The sequence below is a fragment of the Eriocheir sinensis genome, unplaced genomic scaffold (genome assembly GCF_024679095.1).
Source record: "Eriocheir sinensis breed Jianghai 21 unplaced genomic scaffold, ASM2467909v1 Scaffold612, whole genome shotgun sequence".
NCBI classification, from domain to species: Eukaryota; Metazoa; Arthropoda; class Malacostraca; order Decapoda; family Varunidae; genus Eriocheir; species Eriocheir sinensis.
In genome coordinates, this window is record NW_026111957.1 from 70796 (window position 1) to 92570 (window position 21775).

At 47.9% G+C, this 21775-nt stretch overlaps 1 protein-coding gene across 1 annotated transcript; it reads right to left on the reverse strand.

Moving 5' to 3' along the window:
• Positions 1-137: 137 nt before the first annotated feature.
• On the reverse strand, positions 138-21701 carry LOC126993424 (trichohyalin-like). Its single transcript, XM_050852473.1, has 10 exons — positions 21639-21701; positions 13009-13182; positions 12125-12247; positions 11480-11731; positions 10507-10627; positions 9793-9962; positions 6304-6590; positions 5500-5701; positions 4543-4767; positions 138-1986 (listed from the first exon to the last, which is right to left on the reverse strand). The coding sequence occupies exons 1-10, from the start codon at positions 21699-21701 to the stop codon at positions 1888-1890; spliced, it is 1716 nt and encodes a 571-aa protein (XP_050708430.1). The 3' UTR covers positions 138-1887.
• Between the last annotated feature and the right edge of the window lie 74 nt (positions 21702-21775).

Sequence of the window (21775 nt, forward strand, 5' to 3'; positions counted from 1 at the left end):
GTTGCTGGTATTGAAGTGGATCACATGAATAAAATACATTTCAAAGTGGTTTGTTAATCCTTCCTCCTAAAAGGGTATGAAGATAATGTAGTTGCACAAGAATGTTTTAGTCAAAAGTTCTACAAAGTGCATTTTGGAAATCATTATTACAGCCTTCCTAAAGCAGGAACACCTTCAGATCATTATTTTTATTTACTAATGACAACTTGAAACCTATTTGTAATTAATGTCATAACACTGATCACAATATTTGTTTTCACTCAAGTATCACTCAAGTGCTCAACCATTTCACAACCTAAATATCAAAGTACAAAAATTACATTCTTTAATAAAATGATGAATTATAATGCATGTATTCAGTGTGAGTTTCTGAAATCCTTGTAAGGCACCAACAGTCTTCAACTATGACAAAAAGTGAGCAAGTGGTCACTTTCACACACACACACACACACACATCTCACCAAGGTGCTGCAACAGCCTTGGAGCAAACCATTAAACTTATTCAGAACATAGTGTGCTACAAATAACTTCAGACAACCTCTCAGGCTTCTATGTACCACTCCATCATAACCCACTTGGCGAGCGGGGTACCTCTTTGGCCGACTCAGTAAGGAGTGGCTCTCCCGTCACGCTGGTCGCGGGTTCAATCCCAGGCAGCCTGCAAATACCCTCTCCTTGCCTTGATTAATTCTCATGTGTTTCGATACACGCAGAGGACGTGTGGGGGCCGAGAGAATAGTAGAAAATAGGAAATCAAAATCTCGGAGCATTTCACTGGTGGCATTGGGGTGGGCATCCTCTCCTGCAATTCTGTTGAGTTTCCCCGAAGGGGTAACAGGTAGGATGGCCCATGCTCTCCGAGGATAATAGAAAATGGAAGAGTTGAAGGTATGTCTCTATGGGGACTTTGTGGAATAGTGGACCGATAGTGGTCACTGTCTAAGGTCTCAACACACAGAAATTAATCTACATAGAGGGGAAGGGGGAAAGTCATGTACTGCGGCGACTATGCCTGATATGGGAGCCTCCCATAACCCACTTGGTGAGCGGGGTACCTCTTTGGCCGACTCGGTAAGGAGTGGCTCTCCCGTCACGCTGGTCGCGGGTTCAATCCCAGGCAGCCGGCGAATACCCTCTCCTTGTCTTGATTAATGTTTCGTGTGTTTCGATACACGCAGAGGACATGTGGGGCCGAGAGAATAGTAGAAAATAGGAAATCAAAATCTCGGGGCATTTCAATATCTCCTTCCCTTCACCTTACTGTCTACCTTCATCTGGCCAGTGCCATTTGACCTCTAATGCCTTGTTTTCTTCTCCCATTAACTCACTCACTCCTGTTTCCATGAGTACCCTCATACACAACTACTAAACTTGCAGCAATATAAATCAACATAAAAGTACAGGTACAGACACTATTTTCACATAAACTGTATACGTAAATGACTAGAATTTCACTTAAAACAATCCTCTGGTATAGACTGGAATAATTAAACTCTATAAAAAGTAAAATTTCACTGGTTTTGTAGTTTGATTGATTCATTGATAGAAATAATAATTGCACTTAGAGCTGCCAACGACAGTTCCCCATTTTGTACTCAAACCAACATCTCAAATGACTGAAGACTGATTTTTCTAGCCAAGTGATGACAATGAATCAATCAAATAAATAAATTTAACATAACTGAATAAATAGATAAGTAAATATATATTAGTTGAGTAAACCACTTGCAGGCAAACAGAATCAGAACAAAACCACCCATACAGTGGCAAACTTTCATACTTGCACCACGAACACACTCAGCTTCCTTCTTCACCGCTAAGATGTCTACTGGAAGTGGTGGTGGTGGAGGCAGTACTGGTGGGGGTGGGGGTGGAGGGAGGCAGCCATCACAAAGAGTCAAGGTCAGAGAAGCAATGTCGCTGGTCCTCCTCCATCTCGTTAAGCTTCTGGTTCAGCGCCCCGACACAGGTGGTCAGCTCGGCAATCTATGGAGGCAGGTCATGTCAGGTTGTTAGGTAAGGTCGACTCATGTCAAGAAGGGTAGGCTGGTTGGGTTCATTTAAATTAGGTTAAGTCTCATTACATCAGATTGAGTTAAGTCAAGTTAGGTCTGTTAAGTTTGCAAAGTTAGAAGCATTTAAGTTCGGCTATTTTGCAGTAAATCAGATTAGGATAAGTTGTTAGGTCAGGTTAGGGTAGCAGCAAAATGCATCACTTCAGCTTCTCAATTAAATACTAATAATGATAGGTCAAAATTGTTGTAGAGTAAAATATGGTAAATCAGCCTAAAGGTAATATAAAACAAAGTAAGACTGAGGTGAGGGGATAGGAAGAAAGAGATGATCATAAAAGAAAAACACACTTGTTCATGAAAAAATCTTGATTGGATATTGAATAATTACTGCTGCTTATCACCTATAACCAATTCTCTTCCCTACAGTAAAAGTAAAATTGTGGGCATATGCTAAAGCACTTATCTCTGTCCCCTCAGCCCTTGTGTTGTGGTGGGAAAGAAATCACTTCCCAAAGCTGTTGCCATAACTCACTAACTCTGTGGCAAATGATAACCAACACTATTTCCTATAGCTAACTTGGACTACCAGTAGGCAACAAACACAAAGAAAAGTATTCAATAACTGCATGTCTTTGTTTTGGCAGGTTTTGTCCAAGTCCATAAGGGGTTACTGGTATGGAGTTGTGGCTTGGGGTTTAATACGGGATGCTCTTTTTGACGTCATGAGGTTCACTCCGCCTAATCCTGACTCTTCACTTCCACAGCTTGATGCTCTAACCCACCAGATGCCCCCCCCCCAGACCACCAAGCCTCCTCTTCTATAACTACATATAAGACTGACTAAAACTATGAAAAATGAATGACACTATTTGCTAACTATATCTCTGACACCCTGCTCCCTCATGGGAACTTCCCTCCAGGGGGTGGCCATGGCAGACGTGTCTCCATCTCTCCTGTTCAGGCACTCCCTCTCACCACACTCAATCCTGGTACTTCTGACTCTCTCGCTCCAATACTCGATCACCCTATTGATCCACTTCACAGGTGGTCTTCCCCTGACACCCCCTCCCTCAATCCCTCCCTCATACATGCTCTTCACAAATTCATTCTCCCCCATTCTCATCATGTGTCTAAACCATCTCAGTGCACCACTCCACCACACCAAAATCCACTCGTTTCGCTGTCACACCCATACCAAACCTCTCATTCACACTTTCATTACTTTCTCCACCTCATCCTGAGATACCACATGCACCTCTTATATAATACATTTCTGCTGCTCATATTCTTGATTGCTGTGCTGCATTCCATGTCCACGCCTCAGATGCATACGACAAAGTTGGCAGAATAATACTGTTCCTTACTCCCCTCTTTACCTACATGATCACACTTCTTCCTTTCATAACTCTCCAATACACCTACCACCTGTCTGTCTTTCACAGCTCTTTCCCCCACTTCACCTTCCATACTTCCATGCTTACATAAAACTGCCCCTAAATATTTAAACTCAGTCACCTCCTCCATTCTCTCCTCTCCCAGTCTTATCCCACACTTCGGTGTACTCTCTGCTCTAACTCTGTACGGCTTTGCAAAATCAGTGATCTGCTCTCTCACTCTCTCAAATACCATAACCTTATTCTTTCCAGCATTCACTCTAAGCTTTCTCCTCTTACACACCCTGTCAAACTCATCCATTATCCTCTGCAGGGTCCCCTCATTCTCTGCCAACAACACTATCATCTGCAAACAGGCCCGCCACCAATGACTCCTCCATACCTCTCACTTTCAGCCTTGGTCCTAGCTCCCCGACTCTGGCTTTCATTACTCTCATACAACCGTCCATGTAAACATTAAAAAGCCAAAGTGACATCACACACCCCTGTCTCACACCCTCAACAACACCAAAACTTTCACTCTACTCACCATTCACATGTACAGAGGCACTTGCATCCTTGAAGAAGGATCTGATGCCCTCCAGCAAACTCCTTCCCACACCATATATCCTTAGAACATCCCACAACCCCTTCATGTCATCCTTGTCATATGCCTTCTCTAGGTCCATGAAAGCAACAAACAGCTTCCTATCCTTCTCTAGGTATTTTTCAGCTAACATTTTCAGTGCAAATATTTGATCTACACAACCCCTCCCTTTCCTAAAAGACCCTTGTTCATCGCCTACACTTTTTTCAGTTATATTCTTCATCCTCTCATTTAAAACCCTTCCATACACTTTCCCTGCCACACTGAGTAGACTTTTTCCCCAGTAACTATTACAGTCACTTCTGGCTCCTTTCCCTTTGTACAGCGGCACAACAATAGCCTTTCTCCAGTCCTCTGACACCTCACCCTGTTCCCATGCTCGGTTACATATTCATAACATCCATTCCACAACTACACCTCCCCCATACTTCAGCATTACTGCAATTGCCATGTGCTCCAGGGGCCTTTCCTACTATTAACTTCTTCATTGCCTCCTCTATCTACATATTTGCTATTAATTTATGGTTCTTCATAAACACTCTCTCACCTCAGGAAGTGATGAGTGGAATTCACTGAGGCCACGAAGGAAGGCTGAGAACTCGTTATGCTTCCTTGTGAGTGCCTGAAACTGTGCCTGGAGGTGGGCGTGTCTGTTGGCCGGCACGTTGTCCTGCAGGGCTGCCCGTTGAGCCTCGAGTTGCTCCACCTGCAGGGCTCCCAGTTCCAGCTTGTGTCGTAGCTTCTTGATCAACTTGGAGTAGGTTCGTAGTTTCTGTGTGGGGGGCAGCTTTTTAAAACAGTAAAGGAGACAGAGTAGCAGGCTTTTTTTCATTATTGTTTCCCTCTTTTTTTGCCCTTGAACTGTTTTCTATACCGTAAAAAAAAAAAAAGACCAAAGGCTACACAAAAATACTGTAAAAATGCTCACAATATGAAGCTCTGTAATGAAAATAGAGGATGCCAAAAGACTATCCTCTAATCTAGTTGCAGAGGTGTCTTGATACTATCCTCTGGCAGGAGTTCAAGTCAAAGGAAGGACAAAATGCAGAGGAAGGAAGACTCACTCAAAGCTTACCAGGGAACGGGATGAAAGCATGAAGATAAATCTGAACTCTTGCATAAGTATAAGTGTAGGAATTAGCTTAATAAGGAAACTGTGTGGAGTAAGGAGTATCAAGACCACTCCATCTGAAAGTGACCTCTCTTCTGGGCTCTCGTACTAACTACTTTTTTGCTTTGAGGATTAAGGTAAGGATTCACACACCTGGATAAAAATAAATCAATAAATAAATAAATGTAATAAAAAAATAAAAAAGCAGGGACAAGAAGGGTTAGGGCAAAACATTAACACCTGAGCACTTGGATATAAAAAAAGGAAAATAAATAAATAAATAAATAAAACAATAAAATAAAAAGCAGGTACAAGCGGGATCGAGGCAAGATGTTACCCCCCCCCCCCCCCACACACACACATACACACACACCTGGATCACCGTAATCATACCTGCCGTAACTGAGAGCTGTCCTCCAGGTACTTGGCGCTCTTGTCGGCGAGGTAGTTCTCCAGGGTGGATATCCTTGCACGGAGTCGCTCGGCCTCCTCCTGGTGGGCTGTGCGGAGGTCAGCCACAACCCTCACCCTGTCCGTCTGCTCCCTCTGCACCTCCTCCCTGGCTGCCTCGTGTTGGGCCCGCACCTCACACAATCTAATGGAGTATGAGGTGAGTTGATAGCCGGGTTTGTAAAGACCTGTGGGTGGTTTAACAGTATGGTTTTATGGAGTTTAATTGGGTCTTCTCAGTCATTTATTTGAAGAGGTTTTGCTGCAAGGAGTTTGTGATTTTAAGTTCCTGCATCTCTTGACAAACAGTGATTTCTTTTGTATTCTTTAATCTAATCTGACCCCCTCCTTTAACAACTCTACCTGTTCTCTGTTTACAGGAGAAGCACTGTAGCGGTCTTTTGTTGTATCTTTTGTTTTTACCCTTAAGCTGCCTCCTTCAATGTAAAAAAATATAGAAAACATCAACGCTTTCTGTTGCTAAGTCAGTCAGTCAGTCATCCTATCTGTTTGCCTGCCTGTCTGCCCTCTTGTTTGCCCGTTTGTCGATATATCTCTCTGTCTGTCTGTCTGTTTCTCAGTCACACTTACTCATCATTCAAATACTCATACCCAAATACTCATCCTTTACTATAAGACCCCATAATGGAAAATGAGGATGGTGAATGAAAATAATAATAAAAAGTAGAAGAAGAGGAAAAAGAAGAAAAAAAAAGAAGAAAAGAGGTAGAAAAGAAGAAGACTGACTCATCATTCAGCCGCTTGAGAGTCTTGCGCAGCTCCCCGTTCTTGTCGCTCAGCTCCTGCACCTCCGCCTGGCTCCGGTGCAGCTCTTGCCTCAGGGTGGAAGCACTCGCCCTCTCCTGACGCAGCACCTTCTCCAGCTCCTCCAGACTGGCCACGCGCGCCCCTGCAATGGCCGCCTCCTTTTCCGCAGCCTGTAGCTTCTCCGTGGTCACCCGCAGCTCCTCTCTCAGCTCCCTGCCTCGCCCCTCCTGACGCTCCTCCATCTTATGTAACTTGTCCTCCAGTTTCTGCAAGGAAAGGAGACTGAGGTGTGTGTTCTCTATGCTTATGGGTCCTGAGGTGTGTGTTCTCTATGCTTATGGGTCCTGAGGTGTGTGTTCTCTATGCTTATGGGTCCTGAGGTGTGTGTTCTCTATGCTTATGGGTCCTGAGGTGTGTGTTCTCTATGCTTATGGGTCCTGAGGTGTGTGTTCTCTATGCTTATGGGTCCTGAGGTGTGTGTTCTCTATGCTTATGGGTCCTGAGGTGTGTGTTCTCTATGCTTATGGGTCCTGAGGTGTGTGTTCTCTATGCTTATGGGTCCTGAGGTGTGTGTTCTCTATGCTTATGGGTCCTGAGGTGTGTGTTCTCTATGCTTATGGGTCCTGAGGTGTGTGTTCTCTATGCTTATGGGTCCTGAGGTGTGTGTTCTCTATGCTTATGGGTCCTGAGGTGAGATGTCTCTATGCTTATGGGTCCTGAGGTGTGTGTTCTCTATGCTTATGGGTCCTGAGGTGTGTGTTCTCTATGCTTATGGGTCCTGAGGTGTGTGTTCTCTATGCTTATGGGTCCTGAGGTGTGTGTTCTCTATGCTTATGGGTCCCTGATGTGTGTGTTCTCTATGCTTATGGGTCCTGAGGTGTGTGTTCTCTATGCTTATGGGTCCTGAGGTGTGTGTTCTCTATGCTTATGGGTCCTGAGGTGTGTGTTCTCTATGCTTATGGGTCCTGAGGTGTGTGTTCTCTATGCTTATGGGTCCTGAGGTGTGTGTTCTCTATGTTTATGGGTCCTGAGGTGTGTGTTCTCTATGCTTATGGGTCCTGAGGTGTGTTCTCTATGCTTTGGGTCCTGAGGTGTGTGTTCTCTATGCTTATGGGTCCTGAGGTGTGTTCTCTATGCTTATGGGTCCTGAGGTGTGTGTTCTCTATGCTTATGGGTCCTGAGGTGTGTGTTCTCCTTATGGTCCTGGGGTGTGTGTTCTCTATGCTTATGGGTCCTGAGGTGTGTGTTCTCTGCTTATGGGTCCTGAGGTGTGTGTTCTCTATGCTTTTGGGTCCTGAGGTGTGTGTTCTCTATGCTTATGGGTCCTGAGGTGTGTGTTCTCTATGCTTTTGGGTCCTGGGGTGTGTGTTCTCTATGCTTATGGGTCCTGAGGTGTGTGTTCTCTATGCTTTTGGGTCCTGAGGTGTGTTCTATATGCTTATGGGTCCTGAGGTGTGTGTTCTCTATGCTTTTGGGTCCTGAGGTGTGTGTTCTCTATGCTTATGGGTCCTGAGGTGTGTGTTCTCTATGCTTATGGGTCCTGAGGTGTGTGTTCTCTATGCTTTTGGGTCCTGAGGTGTGTGTTCTCTATGCTTATGGGTCCTGAGGTGTGTGTTCTCTATGCTTATGGGTCCTGAGGTGTGTTCTCTATGCTTATGGGTCCTGAGGTGTGTGTTCTCTATGCTTATGGGTCCTGAGGTGTGTGTTCTCTATGCTTATGGGTCCTGGGGTGTGTGTTCTCTATGCTTATGGGTCCTGAGGTGTGTGTTCTCTATGCTTATGGGTCCTGAGGTGTGTGTTCTCTATGCTTATGGGTCCTGAGGTGTGTGTTCTCTATGCTTTTGGGTCCTGAGGTGTGTGTTCCCTATGCTTTTGGGTCCTGAGGTGTGTGTTCTCTATGCTTATGGGTCCTGGGGTGTGTGTTCTCTATGCTTATGGGTCCTTGTGAGTTGGGTTCCCATGAGTGGTTTTTCACATTCATGGTGCAGAAGGCTTGCTAAACTATCCCTTGACTCATCAAACTACCCATGGAAATACCCTGCAACCTCAAAGAAAGCCTTTTAAATGTGTGTGTGTAAGCCCTGAAGGTGAAGGAGAAAATGATGAATGAGAATGTTACCCTCTTATGTAGTATGTCCTTGCATGTCTGTAAGGAAGGGAAGACTGAGGTGTGTGTTTTCTATGCTTTTCAATCGTCCCTCAAATAGTACAAGCAGGAAATTTAAAAATCCGAAAAGATCTTCTATGACAATCCGTATAAAACCGAAACCGAACTATTGGAAACCGTACTATTTGAGGGATGACTGTAGTTGGGTTCTCACGAGTGTTTTTTACATTCATGGTGCAGAAGCCTCATCAAACTACCACTAGGCTCATCAAACTACCACTAGGCTCATCAAACTACCACTAGGCTCATCAAACTACCCAAGGAAATACCCCACAACCTCTACGAAAGCCTTATCAAATGTGTGTGTAAGCCCTGAAATGTTTGTGAATATGGGGACTAATTGAGAGGATGAAGAAATTGATCAATGAGTGTCTTTGCGGAAAAATCTTAGGCAAGGAGGAAAAGAAAAGTGGTCAATAAGAATGTGATCCTCTTATGTACGTTGTCCTGGAGTGTCTGGGGAAAGAGACTAAGACGAGGAAGAAAGGAGGTGGTCATTATGTTAACCCAGTAGCAGCAACGGGCCAAATTTGTGGCTTTATCGTGTAGCAGTGACGGGCCAAATTTGTGGCTTTATCTTGTAGCAGCGACGGGCCAAATTTGTGGCTTTATCGTGTAGCAGTGATGGGCCAAATTTGTGGCTTTATCGTGTAGCAGCGACGGGCCAAATTTGTGGCTTTATCGTGTAGCAGTGACGGGCCAAATTTGTGGCTTTATCTTGTAGCAGCGACGGGCCAAATTTGTGGCTTTATCGTGTAGCAGTGATGGAAATAAATTTGTGGCTTTATCGTAGTGACAGTGACGGGCCAAATTTGTGGCTTTATCGTAGCAGGATGGGCCAAATTTGTGGCTTTATCGTAGCAGCGACGGGCCAAATTTGTGGCTTTATCGTAGTAGCAGTGACGGGCCAAATTTGTGGCTTTATCGTGTATCTTGACGGCCAAATTTGTTTTATCTTAATAGCAGCGACGGGCCAAATTTGTGGCTTTATCGTGTAGCAGTGATGGGCCAAATTTGTGGCTTTATCGTGTAGCAGCGACGGGCCAAATTTGTGGCTTTATCGTGTAGCAGCGACGGGCCAAATTTGTGGCTTTATCGTGTAGCACCGATGGGCCAAATTTGTGCCATGATATAACCCCCCAAAATGGATGATGCATAAACTGATCACAAATGCTTTGATATATATTATGAGATGGTTTGTGTGAGTGATGATTTTTTCTCGTTTTTCTCACTTAGAGGGACCATTAAGAAACATGATCCCTGCTGCTACCGGGTTAAGATAGTGCGCCCCACCACCTCACCTTCACCTCCTCCTGCAGCTCAGCGTTGTGGCGGGACAGCTGCTGCATACCGGAGAGCTGCGTCTGCCTCTCCTCTGCCATGCGCCTCTCGGCCTCCTTTTGCCTGGCAGCCGCTCCCTCCCTCACCCTCGCAACCACGGCCCTCTCCTCGTCCAGCAGCCCCATCACCTCTGTGCCATGGAGAGAGTAATCACCATTCAAGGAAGGTCATCACCAATCTGTCATCTACTACAAGAAATCCATCACCACCAATCTACTTTTTTTTTAACAGTAAAGGAAACAGCTCAAGGGCAAAATAATAATAATGATAATGATAATAATAATAATGAAAAAGGCCTGCAAATCAAAGAGCCCGCAAGAGTCATCACCAATCTATTATCTATTTCAGGAAACTCATCACCAATCTATTATACAAGAAAGTCATCACCAATCTATTATCTATTTCAGGAACCTCATCACCAATCTATTAATTATTACAAGAAACCCAGCACCAGCAGTCTATTACAGGCAAGCCATCACCACACCTGAAGGTCATAATGAAAACAAGGGTCCTTTTCTTAATCCATAACTTTCACCCATCTCACTCAATTTTTGTTAATTTATTTTTTACTCCCTTGCACCTCCTCCTCTAGAATCCTTTCCTCTGAAGCTGAGTCATCACCACTACAACCCAACTCATCTACTCATCACCACCACATCTCACCCCGCACTCACCATCGAGTCGCCTTGCAGCAGCAGCCTCCTCCTCGGCCTTCTCCTTCCTGAGCTGCGCCGCTTGAGCCTCGGCCAAGGTCAGCTGTACCTGGCAGTGCTGCTCCACCTCATTCACCCGACTCTTGAGAGGAAGAAAGAGAACACTTGCCATGGTGACTTGTAAACACACACTTGTCAATGTGTATTACATATAGAGTCGTATTTTACAAGACATTTCGCCGCCAAAGGACACATGTTTGACAAGGCTTTCGTAGGAGTTGTGGGCATTTCCAGGAGTAGTTTTATGACCCTGGTGGTGGTGTGACCCTTCTTCTGTACCGTGAACCTCAAGAAACACTCATTAGAACCCGACTGACCCCCTCTTTGACCTTTAGAAATAACTGATGTGAGAAGCGAAAGTGTCTTATGATACCAACCATAGTCTCTCCTTGAACTGTCCCATTCAGAGGTCAGTCTATTTATACCTGACACCCCGCCCTCCTCAAACCACTTCCCTCAGTCCTATGCTCATGCTTATTCTCATACTTAACTTACTCCTCACTCTTATTTATTGATCACATTTATTTATTCATCTTATTTAGTCACCCTTATTCATTCTCATCACTTGTCTTCACATACTCATTCATATTATCTGTCCAAACAGTGTCAGAATTTTTTTTTTTTTTTTTTTTTTTTTTACAGCAAAGGAGACAGTTCAAGGGCACAAAAAAAGTAAACATTAATAAAAAAAAGCCTGCTACTCGCTGCTCCTAAAAAGAATACCACCACACTTCATCTACTCATTCTTATCATGTGTCCAAACTGACTCATAATACCATGCTTTACCTAGTCATTCTTATCACCTCTCCAAACCATCTCAGAATGCTACACTTCACCCATTCACCTGTTCTACTAACCATAAAAGAAAAAAAATAGGTAAATAAACAGCTTGTCTCTCTCTAAACACACCCTTCATACCAGCACCCCATACTACCTTAATGAGCTGGTGCTGGTGTCTCTCGGAGCTGAGGGTGCCCGTCACCTCTCTCAAGGCCACCCTCTCCTTCTCCACCTCCTTCCGCAGTTCCTCTCCTTCCCGGCTCAGCTTCTCATTCTCGGCCATAAGCTTCTGTTCACTCGTCTGCCGGGAGAACTTTGCCTCCTCCAGCTCCTGTTCTGCCTGGGACTTCTCCCGCTGCAGTCTCTCCCGTGCCTGTGTGTTGGCGGCTAGGTCCTCCTCTAAGCCCTGGGTGTTAAGGGGGAGACTGTGATATTCTTTTATTCTACAAGAAAAGGAAGGAAGAGCTTATAATTATATCAGCCAATAAATCAATGTTTTGCAGGCTTTTTCTTTCTTGTTTTATCAGATGCTCTTAAATAATAGAAATGTAAAATTAAAAAATATGAAGAATAAACTTGTAAAAAGTAAAATAAATGAATAGAATAATAAAAAAATAATGTAAAATCATTAAAATGTTAAATAAAATTAAATTATGGAAATACCAATAATGTAAAAATAATAAAAATCTATGATAAAAATAATAATCTAAAAAAAAATATATATATATATATGTAGAATAACAATGTAATAAAAATAAAATAAAACAGCAAAGCACATATAACCAATGGGAGGCCACACCTTGATCTTGTGCTGCAGGTGGAGGTTGGTCTGGTGCAGGCGCGACCCCCTGTCTGCCTCGGAGTCCTGGAGGTGCGACAGCCGCTCCTCAAGGTCCTGCCGCTGCCTCTCCACCTCCCGCACCTTGACGGCAAAGAGGGGTTCAAGGGTTACTAAAAACAAATAAATAAAAGATAAATATATTTTGTCTGCTTGGTAGTAAATATCGTGTAAATGTTATGGGTTTGTGTCTGTTAGTTCTGCGTGATTTGAAGCTTGATGCATAAATTTGTGTCTGGTTGGCAGTGAGTGATGTAAACGCTAGGGCTGGTGTCTTATATCCTTATGATTAAAGGGTTATATCAATTCTGTGTCTAGTATAAATGTTAGTTAGGGCTGGTGTCTTTTAATTCTTTGTAGTTGAAAAGTTAATTAATACATAAGTTCTGTGTCTGGTTGGCAATGTGTTGTGTAAATGCTTAGGGTTATGTCTGTTAAGTTTGTGTGGTTTAGGGTTTAATGCATAAATTCTGTGTCCTGTTGGTAGTGTATACTTAAAATGTTAGGGGTTGTGTCTGTTAGTTCTGTGTTGTTTGAAGGTTAATACATAAATTCTGTCTGGTTGGGTGCGTGGTGTAAATGCTAAGGCTGGTGTCAGTTAATTCTGTGTTTATCCAAAATCATAATGGTATTGTTTATAATAGCCACCCATGATGACAAGGCTACAAGTGCTACCATGGCCAACACAGAGATTGTACAAGTAGCAGGATCTATCAGGTGTTCTTTGTCTTATGGAGGTGTGACGAGCTAAAACAATGTAACAGGGTTCAAAACTGCATTACATAAATTACAAATAGATACAAATGAACAGATAAGAACACACACACACACACACACACACACACCTTACTCTCATACTTCAGCCTCAGCTCCTCCATCTCCCGGCCGTGTCGCTCCAGGGTGGCCGCCAACTCTGTCTTGATGAGGGCTCGTGGCGGTGTGGCCAGGAGCGGTGGAGGAGTGGCCTCCCATACTGGCCCCACCACCAGGGAAGGCCATCGCCGCCCAGCGATGTTCGTCTAAACTCTCCGAGCTGCTCATCTGTGAGTTCAAAGTGGTTTAAGTTTTATTACTGTTAAATACAACAGCCATACAAAATGAACTAGATAATGGAGTTCATTTTCGAACAAACCCATCTGCATTAAAATAGTCACCTAGCGTCCTTAAGGATAGTAACCCATAGCCGGTAAAATAGTAACTTATCGTTAATAACCTATGGACACACCACTAAAATATTAGCCTATTACCACTTAATTAGTTGTTCAAATTTCGAAAACATAGTTTTTGATAGAAATGGTAGTGGGTAATGGTTAGTGCAGTAAAACAATAATTGTCAACCACCAGAATGAGGTGGGTGTAGTTCTATAGCAATAATGTCAAGTGGGGGGGGGGGGGGTTGCATAGTGCCTCTACAGAATCATCTAACTTGTCTGCCACTGTTATAAGAAGGCATCAAATGTTGAGAAAAAAAATCAGAAGTGACTGACAACCGAGCTACAGTTACAAAAGCATATTTACCTATCACACTCAATTTTCTTGCCAAGCCAATGATCCATGCAGAGGGCCACAACGTACACCTGTACAATTTCATCATACATTTACCCTCATATTCTTCCACTAGTGAAACCAAATTGTTGAGTCCGTTTGAGTGGAGGTTATGGTCATTTCTCCCCTCTGCTCTGCCACACAGTCCCAACACCTATCTCTTCCTCTCATATGTAAGGTAAAGGTAACATATGAAAGGAAAAAATAGGTGTTGGAACTGTGTGGCAGAGCAGAGGGGAGAAATGGACCCACAGGAGCCTCCACCCAAATGGACTCGACAATTTGGTTGGACAATAATTAAGAACACTAACTACCCTCTCGTCTGCCCTTGTTCACTCGTCCATGTTTTTGCCAGTTATAGGCCCACCTCTTTTTTTTTCCCTCCTTGTATGCCCTACAGGTAAATTTAGCTCACATACTACATATTCAAACACACTCACCTCTCCACAAACACCTGTAGGGGCTGCATATCTCACTAATTATAAATGCTAACAATCGTAACTACCCTCTTCGTCTCCCTCTATCGTTACCTCATCCCTGTTCTTGCTAGTTTTACCTCTTCTTTTTCCTTTCTTATATGCTCCAGAGGTAAACTTAATTATAAATGCTAACAATCGTAACTACCCTCTTCTCCTCCCTCGTTATCTCATCCCTGTTCTTGGTAGTTTTACCTCTTTTATTCCTTCCTTATATGCTCCAGAGGTAAACTTGGCTCACGTACTATATATTCAAGCACACTCACCTTTCCACAAACACCTGTAGGGGCCGCATATCACACTAATTATAAATGCTAACTACTCTCTTGCCCTCCCTTGTTAACTCATCCCTGTTCTTGATCGTTTCACATTTTTTTCTTTTCCTTATATGTCCAAGAGATAGATTTAGCTCACACACTATATATTCAAGCACACTCACCTCTTAATTAACATCTGTAAAGGCTTAATTAAGAACGCTAACTACCCTTCATGCAAGCTACCATCTCGTCCCCTCGTTAACCCCCCAATTCCTGTTATTTTCTACTCTAGTTCTCCTTATATGCCTATCAAAGGTGTTTTTAGCTCACATACTATATATTTAATCATCCTCACCTCTCCATAAACACCATTAATAGCCGCATATCACTAATTTAGGACAGACCAGGTAAGTAAACAAGCAAGTGTCATCAATCACCTGTTTATTTTTTTTCTACGGGGTAACTAATGTGGTTTTGGGGGGCGTCCTGTTATTTCTGTGTTTTTGGTATATTAAAAGAGTATCAAGTTCGTTTGGATTGATGTATTTAACCTTTTATTTGCGTATTTTCTTATCAGAGGGATTTTATTGGTGTTTGAGAGGAAGAAAACTGGGAAAAATGAGCAAAATTACTTGTCCTGTTATTTCTGGCTTTCTTACTGGTGCATTTAAAGTGATAAAATTGGTTTGATGTATTTGACCATTTATTTGTGTATTTTCTTATCAGGGGGATTTTATTGGTGTTTGAGGGGAAGAAAACTATGAAAAATGAGCAAAATTACTTGTCCTGTTATTTCTGGCTTTCTTACTGGTGCATTTAAAGTGATAAAATTGGTTTGATGTATTTAACCTTTTATTTGCGTATTTTCTTATCAGAGGGATTTTATTGGTGTTTGAGAGGAAGAAATTACTATGAAAAATGAGCAAAACTACTTGTCCTGTTATTTCTGGCTTTCCTATTGGTGCATTTAAAGTGATAAAATTAGTTTGATGTATTTGACCTTTTTTTGTGTATTTTCTTATCAGAGGGATTTTATTGGTGTTTGAGGGGAAGAAAACTGGGAAGAATGAGCAAAATTACTTGTCCTGTTATTTCTGGCTTTCTAATTGGTGCATTTAAAGTGATAAAATTGGTTTGATGTATTTGACCTTTTATTTGTGTATTTTCTTATCAGAGGGATTTTATTGGTGTTTGAGGGGAAGAAAACTAGGAAAAATGAGCAAAATTACTTGTCCTGTTATTTCTGGCTTTCTTGTTGGTCCATTTAAAGTGATAAAATTGGTTTGATGTATTTGACCTTTTATTTGTGTATTTTCTTATCAGAGGGATTTTATTGGTGTTTGAGAGGAAGAAAACTAGGAAAAATGAGCAAAATTACTTGTCCTGTTATTTCTGGCTTTCCTACTGGTGCATTTAAAGTGATAAAATTGGTTTGATGTATTTGACCTTTTATTTGTGTATTTTCTTATTAGAGGGATTTGAATGGTGGAAAAAATGCCTCTAAAATATCGTGTGTGTGATTTTGGCGTCCTGTTATTTCTGTGTTTTTTTTATGTATTGTTACGCCAAGGCTTAGCTTAGTTTAAATTGTAATTGGCGCCACGTGACGTAATGAGGGTTCCCTGCGGCCCCGTTGAGGGGGCGGGCTGGAGAGGGACGCCATGCGGCGAGGAAGAGTGGAGACGGAGAGAAGACAAAGGACGCGCTCGCCTGTGCTCTGTGCCTTAGGACTTAAACGCCTGTGATTTGTGCCTTGACTGCCTCCCCCTTGGACTATAAGGATTGTACAACGTGCTATTGCTTAGTAAACCCCAAGAAAGTCCGCCCTGTATTTAATTGTGCCTCGCTGTGTGCTCTGTGGGTGTGTGCGAGTGTGTCCGCCGGAGTGTCTTTGTGTCTGCTGTCCGCCTCGTGGGAGCACTGTGTTTTCCATAGCGAGCCCAGTTTAAGTAATTGGGAGAGCACCTGTCTGCCGGTGTGAGGGGTAGACAAGTGGAGCATAACAGTGGTGTCAGGAGCGGGATGGAAATTGTGCTGTGAGTGGACGGGCAGACAAAGAGTGACGCCTCGGGCACAATGGAGCTCGGCGAGCACGGTGCGGCTGGCGGAGCGAGTGGTGGGGGTAGTGGTGACCTTGAGGCTGATAAAGACGCTAAGCCTGGCCAGCTGGAGTTAATTGCCTCAATGTTGGCTGGCTTGAGGCAAGAAATAACGCTTCAAGGTCAAAAGCAGGCACAGCAGGCCGAGCGCTCCGAGGCACAGGCCAGCAGGCTTGAGGAGCAGGCCCGTGAGCAGGCCGAGCGCTCCGAGGCACAGGCCAGCAGGCTTGAGGAGCAGGCCCGTGAGCAGGCCGAGCGCTCCGAGGCACAGGCCAGCAGGCTTGAGGAGGCACTACAAGCAAGTTTGGCTTCTGTGCGGCAGGAGGCACGGCAGTATACCGATCAGGCCTGCGAGGAGGTCCGGGTTGAGCTACAGAGGGGCCTAGAGGCACTGAGAGGTGAGGTGCAGGAGGTAAGGTTTGAGGCGAGGCAGGCTGCCGTGTGTGCTGCCCCAGAGGAAGTGCAGAGTGAGCCTTTGTGTGATTGGGGGCAGTGTCAAGCCTCGCTGAGGCCACGCAGTGCATTCTCTGAGCCTCCGGGCCTGGCGTGTCCGGCCGGGGGTCACGGTCGGGGTTCAGCGGCTGGCGTGGGCTGCGGCGGGGCGCGAGCGGCAGCCCCGCCACTGTTGCCAAACAGCCCGCCACCCTCGCCTCCTCACCTAAACCCTACCCTGCCTCCTTTCTTGCCCCGAGTGCCTGCCTTCTACCCTGCTCGTTCGTTTCCTTCCCACGACCACCGCAGGCGTAAGCCGGCTGAGTATGACGGCAAGGTAGCTTGGGAGGCCTACGTTGCTCAGTTCGTCATGCTCGCAACAGCTCAAGGGTGGACTGAGGAAGAAAAGGCGCTGCAGCTGGCAACGGCGCTGCGGGGCCCGGCACTCGAGATTCTCAGCCACCTTCCAGCCACCAAGCAAGCTTCTTTTACCAGCCTGTCGGAAGCCTTGCAGCGCCGCTTTGGGCACAGTCACCAGGCTGAGGTGTACAGGGCTCAGCTGAAGAAGAGGGCGAGGCAGAAGGGCGAGACGCTGTCACAACTGGCGCAAGATGTGGAGGCCCTTGTGAGGCGGGCTTATCCGGCTGCTGGTGAAGACATGACGACCGTCCTCGCCCGTGACGCCTTCGTAGATGCTCTGCAGGACCACCAGCTGCAGATCTACGTAAAGCAAGCCCACCCTGGTGACCTGCAGGTGGCTTTGGCGAGGGCCATGGAGTTCGAGGCGTTTCTCAAGACGTCAAGCCGCCTCGCTGACTACGCCAAGCCTCGGAACGACGTGCGAGGCCGGAAGGCGAAGTTCGAGCGTAAGGCGGCGTCGAGGGAGACGAGCCCCGAGTTTGGTGGCCGTTGCTGGGGCTGCGGTGAGAAGGGCCACAGACGCGACCGGTGTCCGAGGGGGCGAAAGACGCGTTCCTCGACCGGCCGAAGTCTGGGGCTTCCAGACTTGCTGCAAGGACTGCGGCAAGTCTGATCACCGCTCCAGCGCCTGCCCCAAGCCGAAGCAAGTGGCGCAGGCGGGAAACAGCAGCGGCTGGACAAGGGGGCGACTACCCAGCCTGCCAAGGTCGACACGCCCCCACTTGTGTAAGATGCCGCCATACCACTAGTTCGGTGCAGGTGGAGGGCAACGTAGACGGTAAGTCTTGCCGCCTGACAGTCGACACCGGGGCTGAAAAGACCCTGGTGCGCCCCGAGTTGCTGGACGCTGAGCGGCTCCCAGACGCCCCGCAGAGATTGTGCGGCGTGACGGGCATTGCGTGGCACCCAGGGGCCTGTAGTGGCTCGTGTCGGCGTGGGCGGCGCAGAAGAGCGGCTGCCAGTGTACGCCGCCGACCTGGATGAAGAGGGCTTGCTCGGTTTTGACTACCTGGTGCAGACTGGCGCATGTATCGACTTTGGACGGAAGCGGATGAGGGTGCACGGACAAGAGGTGCCCTGGCTTCCGGAAGTCGGTTGTGCCGAGGTAGTGACGGCCGAGCGACTGCACCTTGCCCCAGGCCGGTGCGAAGAGTCCCGTGTCGACTGTCGAGGTTGATGCACGACGCGGAAGGCTTAGTAGTACCCTCAGAAAACATGCTCCTGACTGAAGGTGTGGCAGTCGGGAGGAGCCTCGTGGGAGCGGGGAGGAGTTAGTGACAGTACTCGTTGCTAACTTCTCTGACGAGGCTCGGCGACTACCCGCTGGTGCCAGACTAGGCACATGTGAAGAGGTGGAGCGAGCTGAACAGCCGTCGAAGAGTGCGTCTACGCCTGCGGAGGAGTGCTGCCTGACTTCCTTGAAGACCTGGCGCTCAGGGGCTCCGCTAACCTGACGGAGTCGCAGGCGGAGAGGGTGCGCCACACCTTGACGCAGTACTCAGACGTGTTCAGCCGGGGCGACTTGGACTTGGGCCGCACGTCGCTGGTGAAACACAGCATCAACACTGGAACCAGCGCGCCCATCAAGTGTCCCCCTCGACGTATCGCACCTGCCCGACGAGAGGAGATGCAGCGCACCGTCAACGACCTGGCAAATCAGGGGTGATCGAGAAGTCCGACAGTCCGTGGTCTTCAGCGGTAGTCCTGGTTAAAGAAGGACGGCACACAACGCTTCTGTGTGGACTACCGGGCACTGAATGACGTGACTGTGAAGGATTCCCCCCTGCCGAGGATCGACGACACCTTGGACGCGCTGGTAGGGGCGAGGTGGTTCTCCACGCTCGACCTGAAGTCGGGCTACCACCAGGTGGAGATGGCCGAAGAGGACAAGCCGAAGACAGCCTTTTCCTTCGGGCAGGGCTTGTGGCAGTTTAATGTCATGCCCTTCGGCCTCTGCAACGCCCCTGGCTGTTTTGAACGTCTGATGGAGCGGGTGCTGGACGGCCTGCAGTGGAGGACGGCCTCATCTACCTCGACGACGTCATCGTCTACGGAGGCACCTTCGAGGAGGAGCTGGGGAGGCTGGAGGAGGTCCTGCAACGCCTGAGGAAGGCTAACCTCAAGCTCAGCCCCAAGAAGTGCTCCCTCTTCCAGTACGAGGTGCCGTTCCTGGGGCATGTCGTCGGCAAGGACGGCGTGCGCACAGACCCGCAGAAAGTGGCAGCAGTAGCAGACTGGCCTCGGCCCACTAACGTAGCTGAGGTCAGGAGCTACTTGGGTCTGTGCACCTACTACCGTCGCTTCGTGCAGGACTTCGCCACCATCGCGGCGCCGCTACACCGCCTCACTCGTAAAGGAGTGCCTTTCGAGTGGGACGAGGCGTGCCAGGCTGCGTTCGACGGCCTGAAGAGGGCCCTTGTGGAGGCGCCGGTCCTGCCGTACCCCAACCCGAAGCTCCCTTACCTGCTTGACACCGACGCCAGTGCGGAGGGCATCGGGGCTGTCTTGTCGCAGGTGAAGGATGGAAGGGAGCACGTGGTGGCCTACTACAGCGCCAAGTTCAGTAGGCCTGAACGCAACTACTGCGTGACCAGGAAGGAGCTGCTGGCAGTAGTAAAAGTCTCGAGCACTTCCAGCCGTACCTCTACGGCGCTGAGTTCACCGTCCGGACCGACCACGCTGCCCTGCAGTGGTTGAAAACACTGAAGGCGCCGGAGGGTCAGCTGGCGAGGTGGTTGGGAAGGCTCGAGCAGTTCAACTACCGGATTGTTCACCGCCCGGGTCGTGTGCACAGCAACGCCGATAGTTTGATCAGGCGCCCGTGTGAGGCAGGTTGCTCTCACTGTGCTAGCAAGGACCCTGACCCTGTGACTCGACGCCCGTGTGAGGCAGGTAGCTCACATTCCGTCCCTGAAGGACCTGACGCCGTGAGTCAGAGCCCGTGTGAGGCAAGCTACTCACACCAGGCGCGTCGGGACCCTGACCCTGTTTGCCGACGCTTAACAGTGCCTGCCAACGCCACTGAAGGCAACGACCGGTGGCGTGAGGCACAGAGCGCAGACCCCGCTCTTGCTCCTGTAGTGCGTTGGCTCAGGGCCAGCGGGGAGCGACCCCGGTGGGAGGAAGTGTCGGCGGAGAGTCCTGCCACTAAGTGCCTCGTCGACCAGTGGGAGACGCTGCGGTTGGACCGGTGGGGAGTGCTAGTAAAGCGCTGGGAGGTGTTAGGCGGAGGGCAGAGACGCCTGGGTAGTGGTGGTACCCCGTGCAAAGCGTGCTGAGGTGTTACGGGAGTTGCACGCCGGTGTTACTAGTGGCCACTTGGGCGAGAAAGACCCTTAAACGTCTCCGCCAGCGCTTCTACTGGGTCGGTATGCGGAACGACGTTTCCGAGTGGTGTCGGGCCTGTGACGTTTGTAGCGAAAAGGGCCCCACACGCCGGAATCGGGCTCCGCTTCAGTTTTACAGAGTGGGGCGCCAATGGAGCGGGTTGCTGTAGATATTGCTGGCCTGCTGCCCATGACGCCCCGGGGCACCGTTTCGTATGCGTCGTGATGGACTACTTCACGCAGTGGCCTGAGGCGTATGCGCTCCCGAACCACGAGGCTGAAACAGTGGCGAGTGTCCTAGTAAACGAGTGCTTCACCCGGTTCGGTGTGCCGTCAGAACTGCACTCAGACCAGGGCCGTGAGTTCGAGTCCCGTGTGTTCCGTGAGTGCTGCGACTTGCTGGGAGTGCGGAAGACCTGAACGACGCCACTCCACCCGCAGTCGGACGGGATGGTGGAGCGGTTCAACCGGACACTCGCACAGCAGTTGGCTGGCATTGCGGGGCAAACCAGGAGGACTGGGACGACAAGTTGCCCGCAATGCTGATGGCGTACCGGTCCGCTGTGCACGAGGCCACTGACTATACACCCGCACGTCTTATGTTTGGCCGCGAGCTCAGACTCCCGTGGATCTGGCGACGGGCGGCCGCCGGACGTGGGCCTGCCGACTGTCACCTCTGGCTTCGCTGCCGCGCTGCAGGAGAACCTGGTCGAGGTCCATCACCAGGTGCGCGGCAAGCTCAGAGTGGCAGGCCAGGCGATGAAGGACTACTACGATCGCCGCATGCGGGACGTGAAGTATGCGGTGGGTGACAGAGTGTGGCTGCATAACCCTCGCCGGAAGAAAGGGTTATCACCGAAGCTGCAGAGTCCCTGGAGGGGCCCCACACGGTGATTGCAGTCCTGTCCGCTGTCACCTACCGCATCAGGAGGGGCCGCAAACGCTCCTCTGTCGTCCACGTTGACCGGCTCTGGCGCTACCATGGGCCGGGCCGTTACTCCTGGGGTACTGGCGCTGAGGAGGACCCTGACTACCCCAGTAGTGACGAGGAGGACCG

Bases quoted from the DNA above. Each gene is read 5' to 3' on its own strand.
- LOC126993424 (XM_050852473.1), bottom strand. From the start codon at position 21,701: ATGGTAGCGCCAGAGCCGGTCAACGTGGACGACAGAGGAGCGTTTGCG. The intron at 5,702-6,303 runs GTCAGTCTTCTT...ATACTCCATTAG, and splicing joins CTCAAGCGGCTGAATGATGA to ATTGTGTGAGGTGCGGGCCC. The intron at 1,987-4,542 runs GTGAGAGAGTGT...CTGCCTCCATAG, and splicing joins TCCACTCATCACTTCCTGAG to ATTGCCGAGCTGACCACCTG.